The sequence below is a fragment of the Neolamprologus multifasciatus genome, chromosome 2 (assembly GCF_963576455.1).
Source record: "Neolamprologus multifasciatus chromosome 2, fNeoMul1.2, whole genome shotgun sequence".
NCBI lineage: Eukaryota > Metazoa > Chordata > Actinopteri > Cichliformes > Cichlidae > Neolamprologus > Neolamprologus multifasciatus.
The window spans coordinates 30034790-30056436 of record NC_140440.1 but is presented as its reverse complement, the minus strand read 5'-3'; the positions used below and the strand labels follow the sequence as shown (position 1 = coordinate 30056436).

The 21647-nt window shown below is 40.4% G+C and overlaps 1 protein-coding gene across 1 annotated transcript in view; it reads right to left on the bottom strand.

The window, feature by feature from the left end:
• ahnak (AHNAK nucleoprotein) overlaps positions 1–15520 on the bottom strand; it is a 35685-nt gene extending 20165 nt beyond the window's left edge. The window contains 7 exon segments of the mRNA XM_085135502.1: positions 356–455; positions 457–3582; positions 3738–3964; positions 4077–4233; positions 4353–4409; positions 8257–8321; positions 15285–15520. Coding sequence (XP_084991628.1) covers positions 356–455; positions 457–3582; positions 3738–3964; positions 4077–4233 — 3610 coding nt within the window. The 5' untranslated portion in view covers positions 4353–4409; positions 8257–8321; positions 15285–15520.
• Positions 15521–21647: the final 6127 nt, after the last annotated feature.

Below are 21647 nucleotides of genomic sequence, written 5' to 3'. Positions count from 1 at the left end.
TCAACGTCGGGTGCTTTGATGTCAATATCCCCTTTAGGAAGGCTGACATCAACATCTGGACCTTCAACTTTTGGACCCTTCATACCAAAGGATGGCATTTTGAATTTGGGCATTTTAAGTCCTCCTTTATGGCCTTCAATGTCAACATCTGGTCCCTCAATGTCCACCTTGGGTGCCTTTATGTCTCCCTCAATCTTTGGAACTGACACATCAACATCTCCCTTGAGTTTGGGCCCTTTCAAATTAATGTCAAAGTCTGGTAGGCTGGGTCCTGACAGTGATGGCAGTTTGAATTTGGGTCCTTTGAGTTTGGCATCAGGGCCTTCGATTTCTGGTCCTCTAATATCAACTTCAGGTCCTTTGACATTGACATCAGCTTTGGGAAGGTTTATGTCAACATCTGGACCCTCCACCTTTGGACCTTTAAGGCCAAATGTTGGCATTTTAATTTTGGGACATTTCAAATCCACCTTTTGGACCTTCGATGTCAACTTTTGGTCCCTCAATGTCAACTCCAGGTGCTTTCACTTTTCCTTCAATCTTTGGAACATCCACGTCACCTTCAACTTTGGGGCCTTTCAGATTGAAATCCACATCAGGCATGGAAATTTTAGGCCCGGATATACCTGACATCTTGAATTGTGGTCCTTTGATCTTTCCACTCGGACACTCGACATCAAAGTCAGCTCCTTTAATGTCAACGTCGGGTGCTTTGATGTCAATATCCCCTTTAGGAAGGCTGACATCAACATCTGGACCTTCAACTTTTGGACCCTTCATACCAAAGCCTGGCATTTTGAATTTTGGCATTTTAAGTCCTCCTTTGTGGCCTTCAATGTCAACATCTGGTCCCTCAATGTCCACCTTGGGTGCCTTTATGTCTCCCTCAATCTTTGGAGCGGACACATCAACATCTCCCTTGAGTTTGGGCCCTTTCAAATTAATGTCAAAATCTGGTAGGCTGGGTCCTGACAGTGATGGCAGTTGGAATTTAGGTCCTTTGAGTTTGGCATCAGGGCCTTCGATTTCTGGTCCTCTAATATCAACTTCAGGTGCTTTGACATTGACATCAGCTTTGGGAAGGTTTATGTCAACATCTGGACCCTCCACCTTTGGACCTTTAAAGCCAAATTTTGGCATTTTAATTTTTGGCATTTCAAATCCACCTTTTGGACCTTCGATTTCAACTTTCGGTCCCTCAATGTCAACTCCTGGTGCTTTCACTTTTCCTTCAATCTTTGGAACATCCACCTCACCTTCAACTTTGGGGCCTTTCAGATTGAAATCCACATCAGGCATTGAAATTTTAGGCCCGGATATACCTGACATCTTGAATTGTGGTCCTTTGATCTTTCCACTCGGACCCTCAACATCAATGTCAGCTCCTTTAATATCAACGTTGGGAGCTTTGATTTCAATATCACCTTTAGGAACGCTGACATCAACATCTGGACCTTCAACTTTTGGACCTTTCACACCAAAGGATGACATTTCAACTTTGGGCATTTTAACTCCTCCTTTATGGCCCTCAATATTAACATATCTTCCTTCAATGTCCACTTTTGGAGCTTGTAGGTCTCCCTCCATCTTTGGAGCTGATACAGTAACATCTCCCTTGAGTTTCGGCCCTTTTACAGTGTTGTTGAACTCCTCCAATTTGGGTCCCCGTGATGATGATACATCGACTTCAGGTGCTTTAACATTAATTTCAGTCTTTGAAAGGTTAATATTCACATCCTGACCTTCAGGCTTTGGACCTTTTATGCAAAGAGATGGCATTTTAATATTGGACCTAATAAGTCCACTGGTTTGGCCTTCACTGTCAATTTCTTTTCCTTCAATCTTCATTTTTGGAGCTTTTATATCCCTCTCAAGCTTTGGTACATCAACATTTCCCTTCATTTTGGGAGCTTTCACACTCATGTCCAAATCTTTCAGTTTAGTTCCCGACAATGATGGTAGTTCTATTTTTGATCCTTTGAGATTCACATCAAGGTCTTCTGTGTCCACTTGTGGTCCTGTAATATCAAAATCAGGTGCTTTAACATCAATACCAGTCCTGGGAAGGTTTATCTCTAGACCTTTGACATCAATCTTATGCGTTTTTATCTCCCCTGTTATCCCTGCTTTATTTTCAACTTTAGGTATTTTGGTGTCAGTTTTGGATTTGGAAAGTTTTAGATCAACATCTAGACGCTCTGCTTTTGGAACTCCAAATTCTGCAGCAGGCACTGTGACATTTACTTGTGTTCTTTTAATATCAACACTGGGTCCTTTAATTTTTACATCCTTACTGTCAATAGAAGGTTTTATTGCTTTAATGTCAGCTTCAGGAATTTGTACATGAGCGTTTGTTCCCGCTTTCCTCTCAGTGTCTGTATTTGAACCTTTAATGTCAAATTTCAGTCCTGCTGCATTTCTCTCACCAGTTAAATCACCTTTTCCCTCAACCTTGTTCAGCCCAGATATGGATGGAACATTAACATCCATTTTGTATTTGCTATCAGTTGTTGGGAGTTTGATTTGAATATTAGAGTTGATTTCAGCACTTCCGATGTCACTTTCAGACTCTGAATGTCTTACACTCAAAACTGACCCTTCAGTGTTGGCTCTGGGGCCCTTGATCTGAACACCGGCTCCTTTGATGTCCAGTTCAGATTTTTTTGAAGAAAGTCCTGAGGTAACATTATCTAATGTTATTGTTGATTTTTCTATCCTGCCATCTTTCAAATTTGCATCAGTATCTGTCGATCCTCCTATTCTGATATGTGGAATGTCAGTACTACCTGATCCTTTCGTCTGCAGGGGACTGATTGTAATTCCAGATATCTTAACTTTTGTCCTCTCATCTAAATTACTGTCTGAACTTCCCATCTGTGTTTTCTCTGTGGTTGCAGTCAAAATTTTCATTCCTTTTCCTGGTAAAGACAGACTACCTGATCCTCCGTTTTCGTCAGTTGAAATTATCCCAGCACCCCCTGACCCAGCTGTAACATGGCTGCCGGCAGTGTTTTTGTTGTCTCTTAGTGTCACACTTATTTCTGAATCCTGAACACTTTCATCTCCTTGCTCTCTACTCCCTCTTGAAGTTTCAGTGCCTTCATGGCATTTACTACCTGTTACTCCAAAGCTAGGAACCTTAAATCTAAGATCACTTCTTTCTTTTTCCTCTCCTATATGCATTGTAGTTTGAACCCCACCATTGCCCCAGCGTGTCACAGTGGAAGTGATATTTGGCCCAGTGTAAGTTATGTCGCCTGACTCAAAAACACCTTCTTCTGCTCCCATTTTACCTGAAGGGCTGCCATGTGAGATTCTGATATGAGAAGATCCATCTCCAGATTCGTCCCTTAGCCCTTTGACGTCTGGGCTTGAAAGTTCAAGTTGCTCACTTATGCCACTTGGCATATCTACTGTGTAAGTAGTGATACGACGAGTGATGGTAGTAATTGTGCTGCCATCGCTGCTTGTGCTGCTGTGCCGCTCCGTGCGAACATCCACTCCCTCTGCAAGGTCTTCAGATTTCAGCCTTGGTTTTATCTTTCTTGTGTATATTCGCTTATAATCTTCATCATCTCCACTCTGTTGATTGAATGACACAAACATGCAAGTGTTACAGCACACCCTGTTTTAGTACACTAGCTTTCCTGCAGACATACGAGTGATAATGTAGTTGGTTTTTCTTTTGTTTGTTTGGGGGGCTTTCCCCCCTTTTTTGTTTTTTAAAAAGAACTTACAAGAATGATATCTGGACTGGAATCTCCAAAGCGGGTCTTTCCTTCCCATGTAAGGGTGCTGACTGGTGAACGACATGGTGTGCTCAGCGGTGAGTAGTAAGGGGATTTGTCTCCTTTGTTTTGTAGTTTCAGTCCAACCTTGTGTTTGTTCAGTGTCTTTAGTAGATCTGCTGTTTCTTCAGAACTCATATTTTCAAAGTAGATAGTGGCACCCACAATTTGGTCACCTATGATTTAAGTGGAAGCAGCACAAAAAAACAAAAGAACAAAAGTCAGCATGCACATCTTACTAAACATTTGGTGAAAGCTACATATTTGAACAAAAACGGAATTTGTTACCTTCATATACTTTTCCAGACCGTGCTGCTGGTGACTCTCCTTTCACCTCCTTAACAAAGAGCTGTCCCCCACTTGTCTGTTCAATGGTCATGCCAGTTTTGTCAGCACCTTCCCAATCTGGAAAGAGTACCTCCCTTGTCTCCTCTTCGTCAGCCATCTGTAAACATAGCCATAAAAATAGCAGGTTCAACAGAAAAAAATCATAGTTAGTTGGTAAAAACTCCTTACAACATAAAATATGGAATACTAGTCATAAACCTTAAATTCCTAAAATACCTTGTTTTTGTTTTCTTCAATTCAAGCCTCGTTGTAGCACAAATTCCCTTTGTTTTCCTGCAAAAACAAAAGACAGACTTTGAACAAATTCTATCCACATCCCACTTTGTAAGGAGCCTGGCTTAAAAGACCCAAAAGTGAACACTAGATGGTGTTAAAACTCCTTTAGACAACATAGCTTATCTAACTATAAGTGCCTTCCCTTTCCTCCAGGAAGCACTACGTTTTGGAAACTTGGTTGAAGCCAGAGCACTCACTGCCCTGAGGAAACAGCCAAATCCCCTGCCTACAGATCAACTCAAACATCAATAGAAACAAAAGTGAGGGTCACGGGTACTTTATTTAAAGAAAAAAACAAAAAACACACCAAGGTGGAGAAATGTATGGTAACAAATACATCACCTAAAAGAGTTACTACTCTAATACAGATGTACAACCACAAACACTAATCTAATAGGAAAACAGTTGCACCCTTGTATAGGATCCCATATTAAGCTTGTAGTTCTGTTCAATAACAAGAGCTATGAATTCCTTTTCAGCAGTTAACCATAGATTTGTTATTAATTTTTTTATGACTACAGCTGAAAGTTTTTAAAAAGCTGATGACAATGATCTACCTCATTACGCTGTGGTAGCACACATTAGGTTGGGTGAGGCCATCAGAGTACATAAGGTATACATTATACCTTCAAATAATTACCAAATTTACCATATTTATATCACTTTAAATTAGGCCAACTGAAATTCATGCTTAGCTTTTCAACAACTGTCACTATCACTGTTTGCAATGTATAAAGTATATGTGGATCATCACATGAATGATAAAGTTTGTTGACAACATTACTAGACATGTGTCCACAAACATGCTGACTGGTAATACCCACTCTCCTTTTTGGAACACAGAACCTATTGTTTTGTTAGTACCAAGCTCTCCACCACCCACTCCTCGAAATATACAAAGCTGTTCCACGATGATGTGTCTCTACCAATAGAAAGGGATTTGTATGTTTTTTGTTTTTTTAATTCGAGATAATGTAATGTGATTGGTGACAACACTATTGGAAGTACTTTTTGATTAATGATGTTGCACCACTAGCCAGTAGCAAAGCTCTAGTACCACAGTCATTTCAGTGAGACAATCACTACAAATGCCTACTGTAACCATTCAGGAGGATTTATCAAAGGTTCTATCGGCCAACAGAAAATGGCAAAAGCCTATTCATAGTTGCAATGAATGAAACAGGATATGAGTCACTTTGGTGATTAGTTTCCTATGTTTATTGTGATTGTGATTAAAAACAAAGATTTAAGGAATAATAATTTGGGAAAAAAAATAAGACTGATAATCTTGTCTGACCTTACAAATATATATATTTTAATGTTAATGTCAATGTACTAGAAATAATAATATTAGCAGTAAAATGAATATATTTTCTATCTAATTTTGCACCACAGTCAAGAACACAGTTACCACATAGGCCATGAATCCCTTCCTCATTCACTGATACTGCCTCTCTGTTCTGCAAGATAACAAGTTGCTGGAAACAAGAGGAACCTGAGACGAGGCTAAAGAAGCAACAGTTTTAAGAGGTTTTGTAATATGCATCACTTATTCAGCAGCCATATGCCACTCCTGCCATGCAGCTAAAATGCAGTGTTTCAAACAAATGAGATCGTTAGAAGAAAACAGTTCTGGTGTTTCCTGCAGTGTCCAAATTAAGAGACGTGACCCATTAGACTGCAGATCTAGGTGGTGCATACAGTTCTGTGTAATATGAACTATTGTCTCAGTTATTTGTAGTCTGTTGATGCCAGTCCTAGGTCACATAACAAGCCCTCTGCAAATTAACACAAGTCAATAAATAGACTGGATCTGCATGGTTGGGAATACTGAAGAAAGCATGCAATGCTTTGAGGTAAAATTAAAATTCTTTCAAAAAGTAGCCTTTAGCCACTGAGCATGATTATGCCAGAGAATAGGATAATGCTCATTCCAAAGGTGATTCCAGCCGCTTGCAGGTATATAAAACCTGATCTTCACTTTGTTGCTTCATCTGTCCTCCTCCCTTCTTTCTATCACATTGTGCTTTTCCGCATGGCCTTATTGTACCTTGAAACACGAATCTATCAAGACCTCAAGCTGCAACATTATATGCATCAGTTGAAATGTGTGAAAACTGAAGGGGTAAAAAAAACAGTACCAAAAAACCTAGCTTTATTTAATTATCTTGGGTAGAGCAAATTCAAATCAGGCCAACCGATGCAGCCATTTACAAAATCTTTAAAGTGTCCTTCAGATCCCACACTCACAGCATTTGGGAGAAATCAAAGGGAATTTGTCTTCCCCATGGGCTAGAACACAGCTCATTTTGCCCGACCATATCCTGTCCTAATCCAGTCAATAAAAACAGACCCAAATAACCGACAAACCTTTCACATGATCTTGTTTTTCTCTTTTGCTAGTCTTATTGGTATTGTACAGATTACTGCTAGATGAGATAATTGTTCAGAAAAAATGTTCACAGGGGAAAGCATAAGAAACATTATTGGGTTTACAAAAACAGAGTGAGAAGAGTGAGAAGTTAAGAATGCATCCTCACTCATACGCATAATCGTGGGACACAACTATCCCTTTATCCCTCAAAGGTTTATTTTCAAGCATAATCATATAGTTTTGATAAATATTTTGATTTTGTCCTAGCACACAGGCTTACCATGTTTGAACTATTTGGGCCATTGTGTCCTAGACGTTCTGACATATTTCTGGCAGCAAGCTGTGGGGGGAAGCTGAGGCATGCAACAGTAATCAAGGGGGAATTTGAAACACACAGAAAGAGATATAAGGAAACGAGGAAGTTAAAAAAAAATTAAATTGAGGCAATTGAAAAGGGGGGGGGGGGATTGTTGTCAAGCTATCTTATAGAACATTAAAGAAAGGCATTCAAGCAGAACTGAAAAAGTGGGGATTCTCTTTAGAAGCTTACAAGTTCAGAGATATGCATAAGAGAATATTTGCAAAAAGTCCCTGCACTTTTTACTGTCATTACTCAACTTAATCACAATTATTAATTTCTTTGCTTCTTTTAAGATAAACTTAGAAAATAGTGTAATTAAGCATAAACTAAATTAGGAAAATTAACAATTAACCCAAAAAGACCTTATGATTATAAACATATGCCAAATGAATGAGCCCTTGTTCTTGAAATCATAGCAAATAGTCTGGGACTCCAGGAGTACATGACAGTCATTCAGCTCTCTATTCTTTCTCTTTCAATTCTATAACGTGCCTGAGTACCACTGATCCAATGCCAAATACGAAGGTAGACCAACGGGCTTGTCTGTCTGTCATGTTTTATTATGGCCTGGTATGTCTGTCCAGAAGGGGAGATATGGGGGCAGCCAGCCAGACAAACAAAAGCTTCTGTTACCTCGAATGCTGGATATGGATCATTTATACAGTATCATTGGCCTACAGACTTAACACTAATCAGTCAAAGTACTGCTAGTTTTTCCCTACACACAAAAGAAGTAAATTATCTTTGGCGGGCTCTTGACATGGTCGTTTCTCAAGAAGGGAAAAGGGACTTGAGTGAAGCAGGTGGTCACTTTGGGAGGAGGGACGGGATACCAAAAGGAGACACATGGAGCAGAAGCACCCATGTATCAGGTTTCCACAAGGCAGGCCTTTCACAGCTGAATGACGGCAGCATGACCTTCCAGTTACGTTGGAGGCTTTGCAGCAAACATTCCAAAAGTGGTTTGCAGTCTGACCATAAAATAAATGCTGCTCTGTGGTGACACTGACTAGTTAGTGTTTGAGCTAAGTGATGGTAGTAAGAAAATTGATTTTCTTTTTCTGTAGTCTATCATATATTTTCTTTGTATCCTAAGGGCACTCACTTACCTTGGATTGCTCAAGCAAAGCCAAGGAGCTTCAGTTTATTGCTTCTGTTCTTGTATTCTTGACTTCTGTTGAGAAAAAAAAACACAATTAGTATGATTTCTACACAAATTAAGTATTGCTAAGACAGCAAAGAAACCTTTGCTGCTCTCTTTTGCAATAACATTCCATGTTGCTATATAAAGTTGAGTTTCAGTCACATGCTTGACAGATGACAAAAAGCTATGCATGTCTTTTCCACATAGAAGTCCCTGCTATGTTACGAGGTGCATCTCCATATGAATGATAAAGTCAAACACTGTGGTAGGATTCAGTATTAAGTGATGAAATTTAGCTGTTCTATAGAATGTTAGCCTACACATTAAGAGATGGGAAATGCAGAACTGAAAAAGTGGGGATTCACTTTAGAAGCTTACAAGCTTATCATACTTATGCATAAGAAAATATTTACAAAAAAGCCCCTGCACTTTTTACTTTCATGACTAGACTTAATCACAGGTATTCATTCCTTTACTTCTTTTTAGATACGTTTATAAAGTAGTCTAATGTAGTAGACTACTGATGATGATCAATCATCACCTTAAGAGGCTTTAATAATTAACCAACAAGTAGCTGGAAGCAGTGTTGACACTGGTAAGGAAATATGTCTTTTTAAATAAATTTAACCACTTGTTTGTCTCCAAACTAGCCAAACTACAACAAGTAGGTTTGCTAGAAATTGAAGATTAAAAATGAAGCAAATTTGGCTATAGAGGAATTCAGAGAGGAAGTATACTATTAAAAATGCTAATGCATTGATCTGCTTTAGTTTCACTGCTTCATGGAGGACTGTAAAAATATCAAACCACAACAGAAAGGCAGAAATGCAAAGCAATAATAGCAAATATAGCAGCAAAGTTTTGTTGCCTAAATTGAATCTATCATTTAAATTCTGAGCATCATTCTTCACACTAAGTCAGTCTTGTGTTTGTGAAAATCAAGGCAAAGCTGAAAATGTGAGACACATGCTGTAACTAGCCCAACATCTTACAGGGCTTATGCCAATTATTGTGTTATTGTGAAACAAAGCCCTCTTTTTGTCAGTCTCCGTACAAACAGAACCAGACTTGATGTGCACAGAGACATGCAGCACCAGTGGGAACATGCCCTTCAGGAAAATTCTTCAACCCCATCATTAACTTCCCCCTTCCCAACATTTTATGTTCAATAACCTAAATTGCTCATTACTGTATTTGTGAGACGGAACAGTCCGATTTTAATACCTGTGCAATGTAACAAAGCCCTTAACAGTGATGCAAAGTTTAAAAAACGTAGTAAAGTCTGGCCTGTTTTCTGTTGCACCAATAGAATACATAGCTGAGATAAAATACCAGCCAGTAATGGGTTCACATTACCTGTGTGAAGTGAGACTTGCACCACAGCAGCTGTGTGTACTCATGCCCCTGTTACTGATTCAGACTGTTATGTCACAGAATACAACGAGGTAGACTAAAGAAAATGTGACACTGCGTTTGCCTTAGTGATAAAGTTCTTATATGTGTAAGCTTTTAGGTGTTATGCTACAACGTCATGATAGAAAATGACGAAATAGGCATATCGGATTTAACAAAATCAAAATATATGAGACAGTTTGCCCCACCCTTCTTTACTCAGTGTCTTGGTAAGACCACACACACATAGCACATCTGCAGGTATTTCTGGAAGATAAAATGTGGTCAACAAACAGTGAAGGAAGCAAATAAAAACACAGATCGTGTCGCTTTGCCTCTCGGCTTTACTTGCAGAGGGAGTAGCACAGTGCACAGCCCCACCCAGGCCTCCAGTCACACACATTCCTTGATAGAGCCCTCAGGCCAGCTGGAAGAAAGCCCAACCTCTCCTACAGTGACTAACTCCAAAGAAATGTCCTCATTCTGACACTAACTCTAGCTTTATTTTGTGCCGCCCACCCACCTGCAATGAGTCCACCACACACCCCCAACCTCCAGGTTCCACTCAAACAAGCAAAAATGCAACGTTAAGTCAGCAGTGCATCTGTGATGGCACCCCAAGACGCGTGTCACATGTGCATTGAGAGGTTACATTTGTGTCTTTTGGGTTAACATGTGCTTCACTGACGCAGTAAACAGCAGGCAGCTCATCACCCCGTCACTTAAAAAGAGATACCTCCAAACCTGGACTGTTAACTTTCATACTCTGTGCTTAAGTAGGTCAATACATTCTGGAAACTGATCAAAGCAGCTTTAGTCCGTCTACCAATTTGATTGCCAAATCCAATCAATTTAGTAATGAGAAAAGAGGAGCAATGTGACAATGATTACGGCTCAATTTCAGAGTGTATCACACAGAGTGGAGCTCTGATAAAATTTGATTATGAGCAGATAAAAAGACCTCAGTACAGCAAGGCAGAGACGGAGAGAAGACCAGTGACCTAATCAGTCTTGTTGTCAAAACAAAACAGACTCTCTTTCCCCCCCTGCTGCATTGTATTTAGACACAGCAAAAGCGAGAAAATACCAAAGAAGACGCAGCAGTATCTGGCCTTCAATGTTCCTTCACAAAAGCAGATAGGACGTGCACGTGTGACGCGTATAAAAGGAACGAGAGTCAAAATAATTGGTTGTTTTCTGCACTCCATAGTCCACATAGCCCTGAACCAAACCACAAGTCCAACATAAGACTAAAGCCTGCCCACTGACGCTAACTTGGCCTGCTTCTGATTAAACCATTGTGACTTTGGCAGGAGTCATGCACCAAATGGAAAAATTGAAGAAACTCTTAAAATCCTCCTCTCTTGCGCTTAAAAAATCAGAAACGAGGGGTTGCTTTTGAAGCATACTTCAGCTTTGCCTTGATTTTCACATACGTTTTAAGCTCTGCACAGCTCTGTCATAACTGCTTGTTCTCTATTACACACCAAGACATTTAAGATTTCCTCTCTCGAGGGTTCTTACAGGTTTTTTAGAGATTCTGTTCCTTTGCATTCCTATTATTACACCAAGAACTGCCTTTGAGATTGTATATGTAACACTGTGCTATAGACAAAAAACTTGATTTGATTTGAAAAAAAAAAAAAAAGCTTATTCGAACTATTTTTTAAGATCTGTTCTGCTATTAAATGAGAAGTGATCCTGGGCTGATGCCCAACAGTAGTTTCGGTGGCATGACTATCAAGCAGCTAGGATGTAAATTTTGAACTGGCATAACAAGTTAGACCAAAGAGGCTGATCTGCCAAGTTTGAACAGATCAGCCATATAAAAAGAACATCACAAGAGGCTTACTGACACATTAAACAGGTCACGCCAAAAAATTGCCACACTTAGTTTAACATGCCAATATATTCAGCTGCTGCTTGAATGAGAACAAATACAAGTCCATTCACGGAACAGGGGACAAGGTTATGAGTAGGAGTTAGGTGGCAACCATAGCAGAATGTATATATAGATGTGAGACTTTCTTTGCTGTAAGAACCTGAAACATAAACAGAGCATCGGGATTGTACTTTCAATTCGCACTTCTATTTAGACCACAGGAGAGTAGCGCAATTGTTTAGAGCAAGAGAGACTGTTGAATGGTGAGTTCCATCCTCGAATATCTTGTGCCAGATAAAGAAAAACTATGTTGAATGTATTTCTCAGTTTACATTCCAAGCATGGTTGCCCTGACATTTAGGGCATGTATCTCCAAGTAGTGCTTAGTAACAGATGGCTTTTGATATTTTTATATAGGAGATGTTTGGAGGAGTACTGGTGCGAGTTCTTGCTTTATCAGACAGAAATGATTCACGCCCTTTTTGAGCTCCATGCTTGGAAAGGTCCCACATTGCTAAAATCTACAGTGAAAGAGTCTGAATTGCATGCAGGTGCGTGGTTGCCACAGAATTATTTGTGACTTGTTGTGATCATCGCAAATTTAAAATAACTGTTTCTCAAAAACAAGGCAAGCTAATGATAGGCGTTCCACAGAGAATACTGAGTACACACTGAAACATTCCAGCAGTGGGTGAGTGAGAAGGGCGTGGCTGCTGGGTGGATTGCCTAGAAAGACGTTCTGAAATTGCACACTATGGTTAAATTTTTATTTGCAACTTTAGGGAAGCAAAATGTTGCTCATTGAAAATTTTCTCACTCTATACATTTTGCATTGTTTTATCCAACCAATATCCAGGGTGTGCGTCTGAGAGCCCAGCTTGGTTTCTTAAGCCAAGTGTGAAAAGGATACGCTATAGTTTGTTTGAAACCACCACGCTTTCTTTCAGCTTACTGAACACCCCCCACCCCACCCCTTCAACCACCCGCTCAACAAACCCATGAGGAAATAGCAGAGGAAGCTTGCCAGAGACCAGTTTCCTTGCATTTTATACTGGCACATATGAGTAACACCATTCCTCTCGCCTGTGCTGTCAGTCAACACTGCGAGAATACGCAGTTGCGCCTGCAGAGAACTGCGATAAGCATCTCAACACCGTCAAGGCTCCAAACTGTCATGAGGCATGCTCTTCTTCCAGTTCTTCCTACTAACGATGCTGATTGTCACATGGGTGAGAAGAGCCGCAACATCGGAGTGAAAGAAAAAGAAAAATTTGATCAATGAAGCTTTAAAATTTCAAGGTGTGCTTTTTGGAATTCCAAGTGACCTACATTGCTAGGTGACAAAATAATGTACCCTCTGTACTGCTGCACTGGTAGACAGAGCAAGTATTTAGACAAACAGTATCCACCCCAGGCCAAGATGAGGCCCTGTTAACTGACGAGCATTTCAGCTTTGGGGCGGTTAGGAGCAGCTCTGAATGTTTGAGCAGCTGAAATATAAATCATGCTTCAAATTTATTATGTTTAAGGTCCACACCCTCGCTTGAAGCAAAACTCTACACCTGAAATATCATGTTTAGTTTGGTTATTCACACCATATTATCACCAAGTAAAGCTAAAAAGGCTAAACATAATGTCGATTAAATGACAATCACTACTCCAAAACCTTTCAGGGCTATGTTGCCATTTGGCCCTTTAAGCAGCCTGTGTTATAATCAATCACCTTGACTAGAGCAATTTGAGAAATGCCACACATGTACAGCTGTGGGTCACCCAGTGTGGGTTAAGTGCACGTTGTAGAAAAGACTACGCAGAGCAGGGCAAAAATCAGCTCTCGCTAACACTCCTCTAAAGTGCCTTTTGGGTGTGGCAGGAGGGAGCTGCAGAGGACACGCAACAGCACAATGAAATTTGACTTCCAAGTGAGATTAAACAAAGGATCTTTCTGAACTCCTGTTTCTCAACTTATACACCCACTTCACATAAAATATAGGCAGCACTAAATGTAGTGATTCTACTTTAAACCACAGCTGAAATGATGCCATTTTAGGCTTTAAATATATTATGGGCAAGAAAATAATCCCCTGACTTTAGGGTTTCAGAAATGCCTCTTTTTCTTTTCCCCAAACGTGCAAAGTCTCAGCTTTCCCCCCTGCTCTGCCTCAAACCTGGTTTCAATTAGCTTGTCTTTCCAAACCACTACATTCCATTACTCCCCTCCTCAACCCCCTGCCCCGCCCATCCCCCCTCACCAACTCACTCCATGACTCTCTTTCCCTGTCTTCCTCCCTTCTTCTCCCCCTGCACGCCCTGGCCAGGAGCCCAGGTTGAGAGACCCATGGTAAAATAGACAAAGACAAATCTTTCTCTGTTCAAGACCTTAAAAAGTAAGTCATGAAATGCATATATGCCTCAGAGCCAAGCAGCAGTGAAAGTTTTCATGTTACGCAACACAAACCAAAAAGGTTTTGTTCAAAAGCTGATACATATTTAGCCAATAAACAGAAGCAGTTTGCATTTAAAAATATAATACTTTTTGTATCTCTCTCTCTATATATATATATGTATATATATATATATATATATAGAGAGAGAGAGAGAGAGAGAGAGAGAGGGAGAGAGAGACAACCAACCAACAACACAGTGAACCCAGTGAAAAGACATAGAAAAAGCCATAATCATAACTTTTCTGTCTTCGCCAGCACACCCTTAGTATCCCACAAAGGACATTTAAATGTAATTTGCTGAGACCCACTGCAAAAAACTGCCTGTAGCGTGGATGGTTTTCCTTTTTTTCACTGGCACTAAAGGGTGTGCCACTGTGAGGAGACAGCAAACAAAAAGGGAGGGAGAGAAAAAAAGAAGGGGGAGGAGAGAGGGGGGATCCACACCCAAAGTTGTTGCTGTACACTCTCATAGGGAAGTAGTAGTAACTTTTTAAACTTCCATTTCTTGGCAAACGACATTGGATTAGATAAGAGAGACATCTGAGCGATAACATCAACACTGTCAACAATCATTTCGGCACCTCTTTAATTTAACTTTAAAGTGTGGGTTATTGAGGTCCTGTACAAAAGAAAAAGTCCCACTCACTATGCAAAGTACATCTACACATCCACACTGCACAAAGGTGAAATAACTACACAAATGTAGCTATTCTTATTTGTTATCTCTAAGAAGGATCAAAATAATCTAAAGGCAATAAAGTATATAACCATGAATGACTTATATGCATCTAGTCTGCATTCATGTGGTGGGTGTGTACCCACACCCTCATCTTCTGTCCTGCTCTATTTTAATTAAATATTTATCATGTATGAATGTTTTCAACAAAGTTACTGCCACTCTACATATTTACAGTGAAAACAAATAACAATGTTTAGCCAAGATGCTCCTATGCAAAAACATTCCCTTAGGGGAAAATAAAAAGTCCTTGAAAAACTCTGGAGACAAGTTTTCTAGTCATATAAAACAACTCATAATAATCTTACAGTGATAAACACGCTCACTGCAAGTGCCTGGTGCTATGAACAGGAATGCTGGACAGATAACTGTGACGCCTTTGCAAGTTAGTTATTTAAACTTTGGCCAAGTTGGAACGACTGATTTGTTGTCTTGCAGCAGAGTTGTTAAAGTTCAGAAACCGAAAGAACAGTTTAAAAAAAACAAAAAAAACTTTTAACTTCAATTAAAGAAAATAAAAAAGAGTGCAGCTTTACCTGTGCGCAGCCTTAGCGCCCGAGAAGCCTCACGCCTGCTTGAGCATCCTTGAAAACTTCTCCACTTCTCCTCACTCCAAGAAAAACACTTTCACACTGTCACGCCTTCGCAGTCTGCTAGGACTCTGTCAGTCTTTTCTCGATTTCTTGATCAACCAGATTTCCAGGGCGTTTTCTGCCCCCTCTCTCTCCCTCCCTCCACCGCTCTGAGTTGATTTTAACCTCTTTTTTTCCGAGTGGCTGCTCTTCTGGGCTGAGCAGAGTGGTTGGACAGGGAGCTGGGCTGGGCTCCTGGTTAGCAGAGGGAGGGGAATCCAGGGGAGGGGACCCGTGTACGGGGAGTGGTCCTTAGTGTTCATGGGACCACCCACTGCTTCACAAAGAGGGTTGCAATGACATGCAACAGGAAAAGTGAGCTCTGCTTGAAAAAAAGAACTTTCAACACTTTAATGTCAGGCTTTCAAACTCTTGTTATCCGAATGTAATCAGCACTATGTAACAAATTATTCAGGCAAGAAACTTGTACTGTTTTTATCATGGTTTTTCTGTTTAAAACAGTTTTTTGCCCACTTCAGTTTTTGTTCTACAGTATAACAATGAAGTACACAGAGAAGAAGAGATGCACTCCACAAAATGGTTATCATGACAGACAATGACATCAACATGTTATTAAAACATTTACACTGCCGCACATAAACTGACACAAAGCTATCATTACCAAAATGGTTCGGGAGGACGGCCTTTAGTTAAACACAAAGGCAAGGTGTCTATTTACAAGACACGATTTACAGAAGTCTGTCGCTTTAATGGGGCCCACCCTGTGCTAGTGAACTGCAGTAGCAATATAATTTATATTAAATAATTTTTGCATCTAATTTGGACATTAAAATGTATTCCACATTTTCACTGTGCTTTACACAGGTTGTTGTTGTTTTTTAGCTCACTTTCATACACTGAAAGCTGTAGTTGCAGTAGTCATTGTTGTAACTGTCTGTGTGCTGTATGTTGTGTGTGTCACATGAAAGCTTATTTTTAGAGTGAAACTGCTAATGTTAAGCTTAAAGTCCTAGCTTAATGTCAGAGTACTTCTTTTTCATCCCACTGTATTAAAAGTATTGCAAAGCCAAATATGAATTAAAACCAAAACATTCTAAATGATCATAGCTATGAAATGCTTCAATGTGGTATGGAGACACGCAAAGCAATGGCATGATAGCTTGTTACGAGAGTCACTGGGCGGTTCCTCTGACAGATCATACTGGGATTATGGGTATGGCTGTGTCACCAACAGGCTTATAGATGAGAACATCTGATAAGCCATGACTAACACTATGTTTTAAAAGAAGGTATTCCCATCCATTTTTGTTCCTGGCGTACACCAGCAGCTTTGTTAAATGAACCTAACTACTCCCCTCAAGGACATGTTTTGAAAAGTGTTTATTTGGGCGTTCCTAACGCTACTAATGCAAGTGTGAAAGCTGTTACTACAGTGTTTAGCAGAGCAGAATTTATAACTTATGTGCTGGTTTCTTCAAGTCTGCATAGCTCACCACAAGCTAACCTTTACCATCACTTATCCATTATTTTTATTTTTATCTTATTGAATATAGTATTTTATTCTATTCTATTCTATTCTATTCTATTCTGTACAGTTGTGTACAGTATCTTATTCTTATTGTATTCCAGTGTTCTCTAATTTTATATATAACTATAACTTTGCACTGTTCACTTTCTGCTAGACAAAACAAGACTTTATTAGTCCCACACGTGGGACTTTTAGCTATTACTCTTAGATGCTTTTACCATCTAGCATAACTAGCTATGGATATTTTGTGCCACATGCTTTTATCAAACAGTAATTTTGGAGGGTTGTGGATTTTTTGCCAGTCTTGGTAGCTGGGGACCTCCGTCAGGACCTCAACTCCTGGCCGCCGCACGGCTACGGTGCCTCCTGCGGGTGGTGGGCCTGCAGGAAGATGGGTCCATGTCCCTTTTTCGGGCTGTGCCCGGCCGGGCCTCATGGACTAAGGCCCGGCCACCAGACGCTCGCCCTCGGGTACCCTCCCCAGGCCTGGCTCCAGGGCAGGGAGGGTGAACTGTTCCCTCTGAATCGCTCTTTGTCTGGTCCCTCACCCAGGACCAATTTGCCATGGGAGACCCTACCAGGGGGCAAAAGCCCCCAGACAGCATAGCCCCTGGGATCCCTGTGACACACAAACCCCTCCACCACGATAATGTAGCAATTCACGGAGGAGAGGAGGCAGGGTGGAGGCCCCGGGGCAGACCCAGGACACGTTGGAGAGATTATATCTCTCGGCTGGCCTGGGAACACCTTGCTGTTTCCACGGACAAGCTGGAGGAGGTGGCTGGGGAGAGGGAGGTCTGGGCTTCTCTGCTTGGGCTGCTGCCCCCGCGACCCCGCCCGAGATAAGCGGAAGAAAATGGATGGATGGATGGGATTTTTTGTTTGGGTTTTTTAGGGGGAATATATGTGTGCATCCAGTTTTGAAAATAGAATTCATATGTGGGTTGTGGATGCACATGTGTGTTTTAAGTGTACACATGTGCATCTCCGGTTCTCACAACAGTATCTAGTGTCTTTGAAATTCCTGCAGTGTCCTTCTGAATATGCCACATCCATACTCAGCGAGATGAAGTAGCAGGCAACATGCAAGGAATAGATTACATACAGAGGAAGTTACTGTGTTGTTTTTGTGGGGAGTGAACCGGGGAGTGGTACTCACATCCTTGTGTTTGTGCGCACACACACGCATATTTTAACGTTACTACACTAGAAACTTTGAGTCAGGAGATCTCAGATTTTGTTTTGTTGCGAAAACAGGGTGCAGCTCTCCCACAAAAAAGAAGGCCCGCTGTTTGTGCGCAGACGTGTGTAGATGTCTGGAATTGTGCGCACACTGAGATAAAAGTGGAGAAATAACACCAAACATGTGCAAGACATGCAGAGATCCTAAAGAACTGTGTATAAAGTGGGGTACAGCTTTACTCTTTGGGATTGAACAGTGTTTAAAAATGTTCAAGGGAAGTTTCAAAAAAATATTTTTTTTCAAAAGTTTCAAAATGAAAAACGTTACTTTAGTGCTTAAAGTATATTGTGTGAATGAGTGCACAACTACTAAAGCAATCATCTAGTGCTTATAGTATTTTCCACAGAATTTAACATTTTAACTTTAACAGAATAAGATTTCACTCACTTTCAAAGTACAGCGCCTATTTGATTCCCTTTCTTGCCAACGGGGTGTGGCCTTTAAGGAACAGTCTTAGCTACCAGAAATGCTGATTCCAGACAGACAACTCCTGTTATGTGTCTGCTAGCAATCAGCATTACTCCTGTCAAAAACTATGCACTGCTCACAAACTTTTCAGCAGGAGTTAAACGTTTACAGTTATTTAATAACTCATCAGTAAATCATATCATTGGTTATTTTTTCAGATACTCATGACGTTAATCTATCATACAGGTGTTCACATATACATTTCTTATAAACATATCTGCTTTTATTCTAAATGAACTCGCAGCAGCAGGTCAGAGGGAGACAAAGATAAGCAGAGCAGTCAGTTAGCTCTGGGACAACTCAAATGTGGACTGTTCAAACTGGATAATTTGGAAATGTGCTAAATATCTTCCATGCTCTTGCAAAGTCAATGTCCTCTGTGTATCACTGTTTTGTTGCAGGTCACTCACTTGAATACAAGGATATGTGGGAATGGGTGTGTTTCCTGACTCTAGGTGTGTCAGCCAGTGTGAACCAGCGCAAATAGCTTGGCTCAGACACACGATGAGTCACAGCCCATGACTACAATGAAAACATGGGCAGCTCAGACTGCAGAGATGAGTAAAATCAGAGGATTAGATTGGGATGGACGGTTGAATAAATGTGTGTGTGCTTGTGTGTGTCTGCGTGTGATCGTTTGTGTGCGTGTTATGAATAATTTCTCCCGCAGGATAAGGGAAGTCACATGCCACTGGCCTAACTGTAACTTGTGATATGACTGAATAAAAGTAACATAACAACCAGACAAAATAACTTTGAATCTATCAAATTTCTTTCAGCAGCTGTTTGGACCTGCCTATTGGTAAGATGGGTGTGAGTAGAACACCTCATTGTGCAACACAGGCTTAATCATACACAATGGACTGATCTCAATCAATGATTTCCAACCACATATCAGGTTTTTAAACTGAATGGATGGTATAATGGCTTTGAAAGCTGCAAATAAAATGTAGTATATGATGGAAAAAGAGAAAAAAATTTATAGTATATCTGTAAAAAATAAATCACAAATATCGAAGGAAACTATGATATAACTCAATGTTTGATGCTTTTTATTTCTAGAGATATTGTAAAAATGCTTCTGTTATGATTTTTTCAAACTTCTGTTAAATAAGTGGACGAAGATGGATGGATTATTCAGTGTAATGACTAACTATCCCTGGCAGTAATCCCAGAAAAAATGAGAAAAAAAGAAATTCAACGCATCTATTTGACGACAAGGTTACTTTCTGTAGTTTTGCTTGCTTGAAAAGTTTGCTCTAAAAATATTTTAAAAGCCTGGTTTGCATTCAGAGAGCTTATCAAAAGCAGGCGGTCAGTACGCAGAAAGTGAGCAAATAGAAGTTCTTTGTAGCTTCATTAGATTTTTTTTACACAATGCAACATTGTCGATATTGTGTCGAGTGTTTTTCCAGCCAGTGCTGAAGACAGAGTGAGATAAACATTGTCAAAGAGGCATTGTCAGTAGTGGAGAATGTCAAAAGAAATTCACCACAAATTCCACTTGTGTTTTTGGTGAATGAATGCACTATTGTAGAAGATGAGTTCAAATTAACTGCAAAAATAATCAGAACAAACACTGACCTGTCTTATGTTCCTACAGCTGCTGCCAGTTTCTTTTTATTTACTTATTTAGGATGTTTTATCTTTTTCTATGGTTTAATTCTGAAAGCAAATCAAATTGAAGTAAGAACTTCTTTAAGGAAAACACCCACTAAATCTAAAAGAATTGTATACCATTGCACTGCTAAAGAATAAACGTTTTTTAAAAGTTATTAATATAGGCACCCTCTGCAATTATACTGTGCGCAAAAAATAATTAAGTATAATGACAATATTTGTTAAGTTTAGTTTAATAAGGAGAGATCATGAGAAGGAATTAAACATGATTTATTGATGTATAGAATTAAATTTGAGGTATTTGCCAGTTAGACTCCAATGGCCATCCCAGCTGTGATTTTGATTAGGGCAGGACCCACTGGAGTCTAGACGCTGGTGGTGGAGATGGAGGCATGAATGGAGCCTGAGTGATGAGGGAGAGAGGGTGATGGGGAAAGGGGTGTGTTGCACAAAGGCATCTGCAAGGAAGAATGATGGATGCGCAGGAAGATTTAAAGCACGCAGAGTGAAAGCTGATTGGCCTGAAGAAGGCCGGCAGAAAGATGATTGGGGTAGACCAGTGATGTCACCGTCACCTTGACTGCCAATACCTGGGAAGCAGTCAGATGTGTGACTACAGATCTTCTTTATTGAACTAATGCATAAGCTTCATTTCAATAAGGAGAGATCATTAGAAAGAACTGAACATGATTTATTGATGTAGAAAATACAATTTGAGGTATTTGACTGTCAGACTTCGATGGCCAATTACAGCAGAACAGAATCCCAGAAGTGCTAGGGATTAGGGCAGGATACCCAAAGAAAAGAACGCAATCTTGCCGTGGCAGGAAGATCTGATCTATAGGGAATGGAACATATGAATTTATGAAGCAGCAGAGTAGAAATTGAGCCTGCGACAAGACTCAAGGGCCATCGGGGGCCAGGAGGGTGGAAAGAAATTGTAATAAGGCATGAGGACAGACTAGAGCTAAGACAGAGACGGAGATCCTTTGATTTGGCTCAGAGCTGAGGTACGACAGGAGAGATACAGAGAGTTAGTGATAAGGCTGAGAGCTGGCAAAGGAGACAGGAGAGATTGAAGGGCAGAGAGGAGAGGCTGCCAGCTTAGGAGCACTGGAGGCCAACCTGCAGCAGAAATATGTTAGGAGACACGAAAGGGTTGCAAAATGCAGGAAAGAGAAGAGCCTGCATTAAGACTCAGAGCCGCTGTTGGCCAATAGAGAGCAGAGAGCCTACAATAAGACTGAGAGTTGCGCAGACAGGAGAGAAAAGAGCCTGCATGGAGGCTCAGGCTGGCCGACAGAGAGCAGAGAGCCTGCAAAAGGCTGAAAGTTGCAAGACAGGAAACAGTAAGCCGATAATCACCAACATGTGAACAACAAGAGAGATTTACCTAACCAAAGCTTCCTGGAATAACAGAAAGAGGCTAAGGGTTTTTTTCTTTTTT